The following is a 13,917-nucleotide window of genomic DNA, read 5'->3' as shown; positions in this document are numbered from 1 at the left end:
TAATTCGTGCAGAATGATTTGGTTAGGTGTGTACATTTGTTGGTGTTACTGAGATAAATTGGTCATGGTTTGTTATTATTGGCACAACGTACAAGTCTTTATGAAATGGCCAAACACAGGTGGAACTCTGAGAATGGAAATTTTAGTAAAATGCTCCAAAACACATAGAAATTTATGGTGAGATATATACATATGTGTGTGAAAGAGAAAAAAAAGGGGGAGAGAGAGAGAGGGAGAGAGAAAGAGAGAGAGAGAGAGAGAGAGAGGGGAGAGAGAGAGAGAGAGAGAGAGAGAGAGAGAGAGAGAAGGACAGAGAGAGGAGAGAGAGAGAGAGAGAGAGAGGGGAGAGAGAAAGAGAGAGAGAGAGAGAGAGAGAGAGAGAGGACAGAGAGAGGAGAGAGAGAGAGATAGAGAGAGAGAGAGGGGGAGAGAGAAAGAGAGAGAGAGAGAGAGAGGGGACAGAGAGAGGAGAGAGAGAGAGAGATAGAGGCCACTTTAAAGCTGTTTAACCTGGTTCTGAGTGTAGGTCACTTCCCTGAGATCTGGAACCGTGGACTGATAACACCCATCTTTAAATCTGGAGATAAATTCGACCCCAATAACTACAGAGGCATCTGTGTGAACAGTAACCTGGGGAAGTTACTGTGTAGTGTTTTAAACTCCAGATTATTACACTTCCTTATGAAGCACAGTGTCCTGAGTAAGAGTCAGATTGGATTCATACCAAATCACCGCACGTCTGATCACATTTACACCCTACACGCCCTGATTGATAAATTTATTGTCCAAAATAAATCCAAAATATTCGCATGTTTTATTGACTTTAAAAAGGCATTTGATTCCATTTGGCACCAAGGATTATTTTATAAACTTTTACAAAGTGGTGTAGGGGGTAAAGCCTATGATCTGATTAAATCAATGTACACATCAAACAAATGCGGTATAAAAATTGGCCACAAACAAACAAACTCCTTCTCTCAGGAGCGCGGAGTGAGACAGGGCTGCTGCTTAAGCCCAACACTATTTAACATTTATATAAACGAATTGGCCACGATTCTGGAGCGTTCTGCAGCACCCAGTCTCCCTCTGCACGACTCAGAGATTAAACTCCTGCTCTACGCAGACGACCTGGTTCTGCTGTCCCCCACAGAGCAGGGTCTACAGCAGAACCTGGACCTGCTGGAGCAGTACTGTCAGAACTGGGCCCTGACAGTCAACCTGAAAAAGACAAACACAATGATATTTCAGAAGAGATCCAGATCTCAGGGAGCAACACACACATTTCTATTAGGTACAAACCAAATTAGTCACTGCTCAAACTACAATTATTTAGGCCTCAACATTAGTTCCTCAGGGAACTTCCATCAAGCAGTGAATGAACTGAGAGGAAAAGCACGCAGGGCTTTCTACGCCATAAAACAACACATTCCTGCAGAAATCCCAATCAGAATCTGGCTAAAGCTGTTTGAATCTGTAATTGAACCCATCGCTCTTTATGGCAGTGAAGTGTGGGGTCCGCTCATAAACCAAGACTTCAGCAAATGGGACAAACATCCGATTGAGACCCTGCATGCAGAGTTCTGTAAAAGTATTCTAAAGGTGCACAGGAGCACCACCAACAACGCATGCAGGGCAGAATTAGGCCAATATCCATTAATTATAAAGATACAAACAAGGGCGATCAAATTCTGGACACACCTTAAACACAGCGACCCCCACTCGTACCGTTACAAAGCCCTGCAGCACCAAGAGTTGAGCAAAGAACACAGTCCCCTCTCTCAGCTGGTCCTGAGCTACAGTTCACCACCCTCCCTACCACACACTAACACACCCCCACTAACACACACTAACACACCCCCACTGACACACACTAACACACCCCCACTGACACACACTAACACACCCCCACTGACACACACTAACCCTCAATCAGCTCAGGACCAGAACTCAGCAGATCCGATCAGACCCGACCAAATTACTGCACGAATAAAAGAACAGTACAGACACTATTGGGAAACTCAAACTAAATCACAGAGTAAAATGCAATGTTATCTGGCCCTAAAGCGGCAGTACACTGTGGCACAGTACCTCAGCACAGTAACTGACCGAGACCTGAGAACCACCCTGACCAGGTACAGACTCAGTCAGCACGGTCTGGCCATAGAGACGGGCAGACACAGACAGACCTGGCTGCCTCAGGAGCAGAGACTCTGCCAGCAGTGCGGCTTCAGTCGACCCGAGACAGAGCTGCACTTCCTCACAGAATGCCCAAAGTACACTGAGATCCGCAAAGAGTTCTACATTAAATTTAGCGAAATACACCCGTCCTTCACAGCCCTGACCCCCACAGACAGACTCCCGTATCTGCTGGGAGAACAGAGAGAGAGCTGCACTCTCGCAGCTCGATATGTCCTCGCCTGCCATCGCAAAAGGGACAGTGAGTGACCCTGTCAAACACCCAAACACACACACACACACACACACACACACACACACACACATACACCATATATAACCTTTTCCCCCAGTTCCGGTCGCTGTGGTGAATGTTGCCGGGTGTTTCCAAGTTCTAAAAAGTTAACCCCTGTATTTATTTAATTCAATATTTTATTGTTTAATTCAATGTTTATGTTCTTCTTAAATTTTAAATTGTAACCCAGGCTTTGACAATACAAATGTAACTAATTTGTCATGTACATAGATAGAGAGAGAGAGAGAGAGAGAGAGGACAGAGAGAGAAGGACAGAGAGAGAGAGGGAGAGAGAGAGAGAGAGAGAGAGAGAGAGAAGGACAGAGAGAGAGAGGGGGGGACAAAGAGAGAAGAGAGAGAGAGAGAGAGAAGGACAGAGAGAGAGAGAGGGGGGGGACAGAGAGAGAAGAGAGAGAGAGAGAGAGAGAGAGAGAGAGAGAGGGAGAGAGAGGGGGGGGCAGAGAGAGAAGAGAGAGAAAGAGAGAGAGAGAGAGAGAGAGAGAGAGAGAGAGGGGGGAGAGAGGGGGGGACAGAAAGAGAGAGAAAGAGAGAGAGAGAGAGAGGGGGGGGGAGAGAGAGGGGGGGGGGACAGAGAGAGAGAGGGACAGAGAGAGAGAGAGAGGGAGAGATAGAGAGAGAAGAGAGAGAGAGTTCAATTATAAACAGCCCATATGAAGTTTGCAATTCTTTTAGAATTTTTATTACATTATACACGAACAATATGATGAAAAAAGACACAATAAAAATTTTAACAAGTATAATTAAATAAAGTAAAATAGAGATGTATATGTTCAAGGTGTACTGTATACTGCAGCTGAAGAAGTAAAAGTGGCCTTCCATGTACAGTATTGTGCAAAAGTTTTGGGCACCAGAGATTTAAAAAGCTATTTTTCTCAGCAGTAAGTGTTTATTTGCTAAAAACAAACAAGAAAACAACAATTAACACCCAACATTAGAATAAAACCAGATAACATTATTCCAATAAGTATGATATTCTGTGTGTGAATGTATTGGTCTTTGTTCTTTGAGGTTATCATCCAATACCTAGTTTTACTGGTTAATAATGATTTTAAATAATGCGTGCTCTTGATTTAACAAATTCATGCAATCAAGGAGAATCTGAACAAAACATTGCTCTTCAATTTCACTCACACCTACTACTTTATAGAAAAAAAATCTTATATTTCTAAATTGTCTTATATTCTAAAATTATTATTTATTTGTATTTACTGTGATTATATATGACTTTATACAAGCACAACAATTACTAAGAAGACATTAGTTTATATATATATAATTATCTTAGGTGCCTAAGACTTCTGCACAGTAGTGTGTCTGCATATATTGACTGTAACCTATATATATATAAAGGTGGTGCAGCAGGTAGTGTCGTAGTCACACATCTCCAGGGACCTGGAAGTTGTGGGTTCAAGTCCCACTCTGGGTGACTGTCTGTGAGGAGTTGGTGTGTTCTCCCTGTGTCCGCGTGGGTTTCCTCTGTGCGCTCCGGTTTCCTCCCACAGTCCAAAAACACATGTTGTTAGGTGGATTGGCGACTCAGAAGTGTCCATAGGTGTGAGTGTGTGTGTCGCCCTGTGAAGGACTGGCAGCCTCTCCAGGGACCCACCGCGACCCCGAATTGAATAAGCTGTTTCAGACAATGAATGAATGAATATAAATAAAGGTTTTGACACTACTTCTAATGGGTAAATTCTGAAGCTTTAAGGTGAAGCCTGACGTGCAGTGAACCAGAGCCATCAGAGATTATTGACTAGGGGGGCTAAGCTTTAACCACGGCGGTCTAGGCTTAATTGCCTCATAGCAGCAAATTTCTTTGACGAGGTACAGATAAAGCAAGGCCACAATGTTACTTACAGTAGCAGGTCCCAAATACACTCAAATGCAGAGAATATAGACCAGTACAATCAAAGGGCATTTGTTCTATAGTTGTAGTTCTGTTTAATAACCTGGGTGTCAGAAATTTCTGTTCATTTTCACATAAGGATATATTACAAATCAAATTCCATTACATTCCAAATATTAAAAAAATAATAATAATAACTAATTAGACTAATTATTAGTTTTCTTTAAACTGTAAAAAAATCCTCTCCAACCCGTCAGGGTTTTGAAGGAGCTTCTGCCGTTACAAAATTTATTTTTGAATATCCATCTACAAGTAGGAAAACAAAAGTTAGTTGTAAACTCATTAAATACCATTATCTGTAAAATATACAGTCATAACATCAGGAAAGAACAAAAGCATTACTTCAGTCTGCCCTAAATATTGCAAGGTTTAATGCATGAACAGTTTAACTGGCTTTTTCAGCAGGGTACTTTACATTCATCAATAATCAGGGTTCCTCTGCGGCACAATGCTACAAACCGGATTCCAAAAAAGTTGGGACACTAAACAAATTGTGAATAAAAACTGAATGCAATGATGTGGAGATGGCAAATGTCAATATTTTATTCGGAATAGAACATAGACGACAGATCAAAAGTTTAATCTGAGTAAATGTAACATTTTAAAGGAAAAATATGTTGATTCAAAATTTCACAGTGTCAACAAATCCCAAAAAGTTGGGACAAGTAGCAATAATTCCACCATTGTTGCGCAGAAAGATAGTGCAGCGAAACCAGAATGGTGTTACCCAGCATAAAATAGCAAAGACTTTTAAGTTATCATCATCAACCGTGCATAACATCATCAAAAGATTCAGAGAATCTGGAACAGTTGCTGTGTGTAAGGGTCAAGTCCGTAAAACTCTACTGGATGCTCGTGATCTCCGGGCCCTTAAACGTCACTGCACCTCAAACAGAAACGCCACTGTCAAGGAAATAACAGAATGGGCTCAGGAATCCTTCCAGAAAGCATTGTCAGTGAACACAATCCACCGTGCCATCCGCCGTCGCCAGCTGAAACTCTACAGTGCAAAGAGGAAGCCATTTCTAAGCAAGCTCCACAAGCTCAGACATTTGCACTGGGCCAGGGGTCTTTTAAAATGGAGTGTGGCAAAATGGAAGACTGTTCTGTGGTCAGATGAGTCACGATTTGAAGTTCTTTATGGAACACTGGGACGCCATGTCATCCGGACCAGAGAGGACAAGGATAACCCAAGTTGTTATCAACGCTCCGTTCAGAAGCCTGCATCACTGATGGTATGGGGTTGCATGAGTGCTTGTGGCATGGGCAGCTTGCATGTCTGGAGAGGCACCATTAATGCAGAGAACTATGTTCAGGTTCTAGAACAACATATGCTCCCACCTAGACATCATCTCTTTCAGGGAAGACTCTGCATTTTTCAACAAGATAATGCCAGACCACATTCTGCAGCAATCACAACATCATGGCTACGTAGGAGAAGGATCCAGGGACTGAAATGGCAGCCTGCAGTCCAGATCTTTCACCTATAGAGAACATTTGGCATATCATAAAGAGGAAGGTGCGACAAAGAAGGCCCAAGACGATTGAACAGTTAGAGGCCTGTATTAGACATGAATGGGAGAGCATTCCTATTTCTAAACTTGAGAAACTGGTCTCCTCTGTCCCCAGACGTCTGTTGAGTGTTGTAAGAAGAAGGGGGGATGCCACACAGTGGTAAAAAATGGCCTTGTCCCAACTTTTTTGGGATTTGTTGACGCCATGAAATTTTGAAACAACATATTTTTCCCTTAAAATGATACATTCTCTCAGTTTAAACTTTTGATCTGTGATTTGTGTTCTATTCTGAATAAAATATTAGATGTTGGCTCCTCCTCATCATTGCATTCAGTTTTTATTCACAATTTGTTTAGTGTCCCAACTTTTTTGGAATCCGGTTTGTATTTCAACTTGTGCATCAGTGGCTTTTCAATGTGATAAATTAAAGATTGTATCGGGCAATCAAATACGTCTTGAAATAACACTCACTGTCATACACTGTGCATATTCTGTCCGGAGAGCAATACAGACTGATGGACTCAAAAAGGCATGCAATAACAGCAGCAGCTCCCCCCAGGTCCTAGTGTGGCCAAGTTTTATTACATTGTTAATATGGAGAGAACTGTTGTTGAAAATGAAGGGTCTAAAGCTTTCTTCTAGAGCTTCCTCATAGCAGCAATGGAGGACAAACTATTAACTATTAACAACTGTTATTTCAGAAGGAATGTTGGCGGATTGGCTATTAAACAATGTCCATAGGTGTGAGTTTGTGAGGGAATGTGTGAGTGTGTGTCACCCTGCAATGCACTGGCAACCCTAACCCTAACCCTAAACTTCTCCAGGGTGATTTTCCACGTTGCGCCCAGTGATTCTGGGTAGGCTCCGGACCCACTGGGACCCTAAATTGGGAAGCGGTTACAGACAATGAATGAATGAATAAATTAATGAATGTCGTTGTTCAGAAACTTCTGGCCTTGAAATGTATTGCATGGTCAACTGGACTACACCTCTGTGTAGTGATCTATGTTCTCTGGTTCAAACCCACCAAACTTTTTTTAATTAATGACAAAATATGCAAATTAACAAAAATATTAATGTAGATGAAAATACAGAGGCAGGAAATTTGTATCATGTTTTTAAAATTGTATCACTTGTTTAAAAAAAGGAAACAATGAAATTTGCATGTAGCTAAAATACTTGTAAAGTTCAAATACAGTAAATGACAGGTTTATTTAAATAAATAAAAAATGTATTAATATTATTTATTTATTTATTTATTTATTTATTTATTTATTTATTTATTGGATCATAGTCATAAAAATGGATTCTCTGAAGGGCTTATATGCCTTCAAGGCTGCCCACTGCCCTATTAGGCCTAAGCCTATGAAGAATTTCTAAATAGAATGTCTAATGCTAATTCTCCGTTGATGCTAAAATTTACCCCAAGATTAGTTTTAATCCTTGTCCAGGATTAACAAGCAACTTTGGAAAGCTGGATCGATAGAGAAGATAGAGTTTAAGGCGGCACCATTTAAATCCCTAAAACAGGCCCCTTTATACAACCTGGGGCACTCTGAAAGAGGGAGTAACAGAGAGAGAAAGAGAGAGAGAGAGAGAGAAAGAGAGAGAGAGAGAGAGAGAGAGAGAGAGAGAGAGAGAGAGAGTGTCGCATCAACTTTACATCATATTTTTAAGTGATGTCTCTGTCCCTTCTTTCAACACTGCACACATCAAACTGAGCCATCACTGTTTATACAGATGGGCTAGGCTTGTTTTCTTATGGACTACGGAAAGGTGTGTGTGGGAGTATGTCAGTGTGTGTATGCACTTTTCTGTTTTTGTGTGTAAAGATGTGTGTATGGAGCACAATTCTGTAAAAGTACAAGGGTGTGCATTCTGTGCTAAATGGATGTTTGTAATGTGTAATTCATGTTTATTATTGTTGAATCTGTCCTCCATATATCTGCTAATGAAATGAACCTGGAGGCCATCCATGGCCTAAACAATCACACGCACCAGCATTTCCCTCTCCTACTTATATGTACCGCACTGGGACTATCCACATGTGTTACAGATTTAGCTCTCCTCAGAACCAGACACACACACACAGTGCTAATGAGAATGAGCTGAGAGACTAAGATGGATTCAACAGGTGGAATTGTAATCAGTTCTTCTGTGGGAACTCACAAGGCATTTTAATGGCACTTCACTCTTAAATTGTGGGGTTAGGAAACATTTTGAAGCCTGCACTTTGTATTGTGCGCCAACGTGTAAGTGCTCTCATAACGCACACTTAAAGCAGTCACTCAATAAGGATGAATAATAATGCATATCACAGCTGACCAACGCATTACCAGACTTTAAATGAAGTGTAAACAGACCACCACAATGTCTGTCAGTATTTTGACTACCATTTTTGATTCAGCCAGGCGTAGGTGTTTATTAGCTAACCCCGAGCTAACAAAATCACTGTGTAATCTGATATTATTTCTTAAACATACTGAGCTATTCAGCTATTGAAACCCAGCTGAAAGCTCTAGCACCATCCACATTTCATTAAATGCTGCTGACTGAGAGTTGTGAATCTGGGTTCTAGTGTGAGTGGATTCAACGTGTTTGTAATTAAAATTATAATAATAATCATAATAATAACAAATAAAGCAACACTAGGTAAGATTTGATATTTTTGCCCCTGTGTTGCACCTACAGTTTCAGAGTGTAATTCACATTTACAGCACTTTCCTGAAATCATGGGAGAGGTGGGAGCAAGGAGGTTGCTTTCTACCCTTCATCAATAGTTACATAGTGCAGTGTCTGCAGTGCTGAACCTGGAGTAGTAATGACAGAGGCTCTATTACTTGTCAGCGAAACACCACAATGATTTTAAAGCTGTCATTTTAAGGTAACAATAAAGTACAACTTTAGAATTAGACTACACTTATGAATAGTTTAAAATCTGTTTATTTATAGTTATTAATCTGTTAATATATTAATACTCATTAGTAATCAGTTATACCATAGAAAGGGCCACAGTGACCTGTCTTTTGCCAGATACTGAACTCATATCCATCTACACTGTTAAACCTCAGACTGATCTTGATTTGTCTTCTCCATCAGTCTGCATAATGCCTGTTGGCTTCATCACATATTTGTTATTACGTTTATCCATTTAATGAATTAACCACCAATGACAATATGGTGTGAACATTAACATGTGCAATGCCTAAACTCACATTCTCAGGTCCTGGCATATTCGTGATATTTTAAGTTCTCTTACACTTTTAGTATTCAACAAAAAAGAGGTCACTGTGGAACTTCCTATCTCTGTGTTACAAATGATTATTAATGACATTTAAAGTGTTTACAGCCTAATTAATAACTGTGTAATAAACAAGCTTTTAAACCATTTATGAACCTTTATAAGTGTAGTCTTATTTTAAAGTGATACCAAAAGTAAAAAACAAAAACAAAAAAACAAACAAACAAAAAAACATTACAGGGAGAATAAGGCAGGGTAAAACACAAAACAAAAGGTCAACTACAAGGTCATATTCAGAAACAGATATTAGATTTATGATCATTTTTGTGTGTGTCATTTTCAGAAAGAATGTTCCAACTTTGTGCGAGTGTTGCAGCCGTACAATCAGACACACCTCTACATATGCGGCACTGGAGCCTTCCACCCCATCTGTGCCTACCTGGAGATTGGCAAAAGAGCAGAGGTACACACACACACACTAAAATTACAACTCAAATATGATACTTTATATCCATCTCTTTATGAATGCAACCACACTCCGATAAAACACCTTCTGGACCGATTCACAATGATGCAGTAAGGAAGGGAGATTAATTAGGCAAAGGCCATTATCTCACACTAACGCTTCCTACTTATACAGTGTAAATGATTTCCAACCAACCAAGTGCAAAATGAGAGAGGGAGAAAAAATGAACTACACTGGACATGAAGGGGTCCTTCATCTGTGAAGAATGAGCCGACCTTTGTATAGTTAGAAACGTCAGTGCACTTTTTCCAGTGTAGTTCTGCAAATGATTTCTGGAGGTGGTTTTGGGGGATGTGGTTCAAGACTTGAGTCAGAATAAACTGTCAGGTTTCTGAAAGAAGAAATACTCTTCATTTCCAAAGTATTTTACGTAATAAAAATGTCTTTTATGTCTATTCTAGACATAATTTGATTTATTTAATAGTAATCTTAGGGAACCATGTTAGCTTATAAAGGTGCAAAATTACCTGAAGCCATTAGCCTTTTTGGTGTACTGTTTGATGGAAGGTTTAAAACATTTTTTTGCGTTTGTGTGTAATTACAATACCAATATTCAAAATTTTCCCACCGTTTTGTCATTTTCCAGTAACCATAGTGTAGTAATATATATGACAATTGTGATTTTAGTAAAAAAAAAAAAAAAGATAATTAAATAATAATAAATAAAATAAAAATAAAATAGTAGTTTAAAAATGGCATACGAGAAGAATATATTCATTACTGCTTACATTTAAATTTACATCAAGGAAAAAGTGTTGCATGTGCATGAAAATTGTTCTGTTCTTGGAGATAATATTGCATCCACAAGTACACGTGAGTGTAGGTGAGATGGTGATTTCAATATATATATATATATATAAAATCAACAAAAAGTGCCAATGACAATTGGAGAATGTTTGAATTATAAATGATACTGATATGTTACACATAAATACTTAGAAACTTATTTGTACACCTAATACAGGGTCGATTTAAACCTTTTCTGACTGCTGTTACCCTCTCCCACAGGACAACATCTTCAGGCTAGATCTCACCCACCTTGAGAACGGTCGTGGTAAAAGCCCCTACGACCCAAAGATGCTGTCATCCTCTCTGCTGATTGGTGAGTCACTCAAATCTTTTTTTTTTTTTTTTTCTTTTGCTAGGCAAATTTGTGTTTGTATTTTGCTCTGTCAACTAATTTATCTGCTCTGACTTGTAGATGGGGAACTGTATTCTGGAACGTCAGCAGACTTCATGGGCCGAGACTTTGCTATTTTCCGAACTCTAGGAGCTCAACATCCAATCAGGACAGAGCAGCATGATTCCAGATGGCTGAATGGTAGGCATTCTCTCTCTTGGAGTAAACTGTTTATAAGGGTGCTGACGATTGAGACGAGACATGCAGGTAGCTGAGAGTGTGAGAGTGTCTGAACGTGTGGGTCTTGGAGTGTCTGCAGCAGAGATTAACAGGGCAGGGTTTGTTGAGTGTTTCCTCTGACTGATTGTCTGCATTACCAGGGACTTAGGAGATACAAAAAGGTCAATTTCTGCTTTAAGGCCTGGCTTGGTTCTTTCCCATGAAGCTAATCCTCCAACTGATCTGGTTCTGTGATCAGGTCCTGTTTCACTCCTCGGAAGTCCGGGCCTTTGGTCGCATGTAAATACTGCCAAATAGTCACGAGAATAGATGCTTTTATGAAGGTTCCTTCACACCTTAATCCCCACTGTCTGTTGCCACGGATACATCAGATCTCACCTTCATTGTAACTCTCTGAATGCCGTCTGTCCTTTAACAAAAGAGTCAGTGTTGTTTGTAGGATTAGCTGCATGGCCATTCTATCAAGCCCTTATCAATAGGGACACAGTGCCTTCAGAACTTCACACGGTGCATTCAGGAGCTACTGAATAATGGCTATTCCTTTTTTGTCAAAGAGGCTTTAAAGCAAAACACTCAAGCAACTATTCAGGTCATTCACTGCTCCTTGAAACACATTAAATATATATGGGAAACTTGCTTAGGTGAAATTTGGGGCGGGTTAAGCCTCCCTAAATGAAGATGTCTTTAAATGACATTAAACGTATTGAATGTTCGAGGCCGAGACTGGAGGGCGTGGGTGGGTCTACACCCAGGGATTCCCTCCACTTTCACAGTCGGTTTCAAAAACATACACACCCTAATCCAGTGGTAAGTGGGGGCCTGGGCTGTCCATTCCGCTCTTTAAACTCCACTTCCTGCTGGTGTGGTGTAACACAGTCCTGCATGTAGCGGTGTGGGTACGTATGTGTGTTGCCAGCGTGGGAGAAGGGTCATGTTACGCTTCTGTTAAGACGTGTGGTCATGCTTGAGTGAGAGCTACCCCTGTATCTGCTGATATTCCAGCAGGCAGCGGGATTTTGGCCTGTTTAGTCAAAGTTGATATGGAGTTATTGAAGCGTTCAATAGCTCCCACATGGTTTAACTGTCAAAGTAGCTTAGGCCCGGATTTGTGTAGGGCTTTGGGTGGTGTATTCAATGTGGCATTTTATAGTGATTGTTGCTAAACTGTTCCTTATGTTGATCTGTCTTCATGTGCCAGATCCCAGGTTTGTTGGCATTCACCTCATCCCAGAAAGTGATAACCCAGAAGATGACAAGATCTTCCTGTTCTTCAAAGAGAACGCCATGGATGGAGAACACACGGGCAAAGCCACCATCTCTAGAATAGCACAACTGTGTAAGGTAACAATACAGACACCTCCACACCTTCACACCTTCAAACGTACAATTATATACATGTACATAAGGGTCGTATGATGAAACACGATCACAATACATATTTTGTGGAGTTTTAAATCAGAAAAGATGCATTTGCAAAGTGGACACATTTTCAAAGCAAGACTACATTTTAAAAGCAAGACTCCTTCAAAATCATTATGATGCCACATTCGTCCTGGATTTATGCAGATATCATCCCGCTAGCTTTCTAGAAGATAGGTAAATTCAGAGTCAAAGAATGTGAGAAAGGAGGCACTAATGTCCCGGAGCTTCTCCTGTACGAGCTACACAGGCTCTGCCCCACGTCTGACACAGAAAATCTCCCGCTGTGCACTTTATGTTTGAAAGGATCACACTGGGACATCTGCAGACCTGATACACTTGAGGATGAGAGTAGGAAAACCAGCCCTTCTCTCCCTCCTCCCCTTTGATTTCAGAACAGTGATGTAAACATGAACTACAGTCACGACCAGGCGGACTGACAGGCGAACGCAAATGCAATAACACAAACTTTATTTAAACAAAAAGACCTGGACAGAGAGACTTGGACAGATAGCGAGCTAAACAGACCTAGACAGGGAGAGCTAAACAGAGACCTAGACATAGAGAGCTAAACAGAGACCTAGACATGGAGAGCTAAACAGAGACCTAGACTAGAGAGACAGATACAGAGAAACCTAAACTAGAGACAGATACAGAGAAACCTAAAATAGAGAAAGATACAGACAGACTGAGTAGAGAAACAAACAGACAAACCAAACGAGCACACAAAGCACAAGGAAGGAAATGTCCAACAAAGAAGCAGTCACACAAAGGAACTTAAATACACAACACAGACAAGGAACACATGGGACAGATAACGAGAGGGCAGGACTACAAAGGAGGCACAACAAGAGGGTGGAGCTAAGGCGGGACTAGGGAGGAGATAGGAACAATAACAAACAGAGCCATGTGCTAGAGCTCATGGTGAGAAAAACAGACACATGACAGTGACAGGGTGTGACAACTACACACTGCAACACCACGGGGGAGCCCAGGAGCAAAAATCACAAACCTTAACTAGTGCTCCTTTACAAATTCTACAGGGAGAAAATAGTAATGGACTGGCTTTATGCCAGCAATATGCAGTAATGAAGTTAATACAATTACGAGACACTGTTCTTTTTCTAGTACATTCCGGTAGCAATACACTCACATTATTATATAACTTATTACGATAACTATAACATATTGTCATGTTACCCACAGACATACTTTAGCAGAAATAGACACATTTTCCTACAGAAAACAGTCCTTCTTTTATTTATAAATGCATATGTCTGTGTATGTGTGATTTATCCAGAATGACCAGGGAGGACACAGGAGTCTGGTGAATAAATGGACAACATTTCTAAAGGCTAAACTGACCTGTTCAGTGCCAGGGCTCAATGGCATAGACACGCATTTCGATGAGCTCCGTAAGTATAGGTCTTATTTTCACGTTCAGTGCTGTCAAAACACACTA

General features: G+C 40.6%; 1 protein-coding gene across 1 annotated transcript in view; it reads left to right on the top strand.

Moving 5' to 3' along the window:
• Window positions 1-13,917, top strand: part of sema3aa (sema domain, immunoglobulin domain (Ig), short basic domain, secreted, (semaphorin) 3Aa) — a 66,903-nt gene that overhangs the window by 32,736 nt on the left and 20,250 nt on the right. The window contains exons 4-8 of the mRNA XM_066666986.1: window positions 9,494-9,613; window positions 10,685-10,778; window positions 10,878-10,997; window positions 12,235-12,377; window positions 13,756-13,870. Of these exons, the coding sequence (XP_066523083.1) occupies window positions 9,494-9,613; window positions 10,685-10,778; window positions 10,878-10,997; window positions 12,235-12,377; window positions 13,756-13,870 (592 nt within the window). The remainder of the gene's footprint in view (window positions 1-9,493; window positions 9,614-10,684; window positions 10,779-10,877; window positions 10,998-12,234; window positions 12,378-13,755; window positions 13,871-13,917) is intronic.

The sequence above is a fragment of the Hoplias malabaricus genome, chromosome 4, assembly GCF_029633855.1.
Source record: "Hoplias malabaricus isolate fHopMal1 chromosome 4, fHopMal1.hap1, whole genome shotgun sequence".
NCBI classification, from domain to species: Eukaryota; Metazoa; Chordata; class Actinopteri; order Characiformes; family Erythrinidae; genus Hoplias; species Hoplias malabaricus.
The sequence above is the reverse complement of the archived record's forward strand: the minus strand, read 5'-3'. Positions and strand labels throughout refer to the sequence as shown.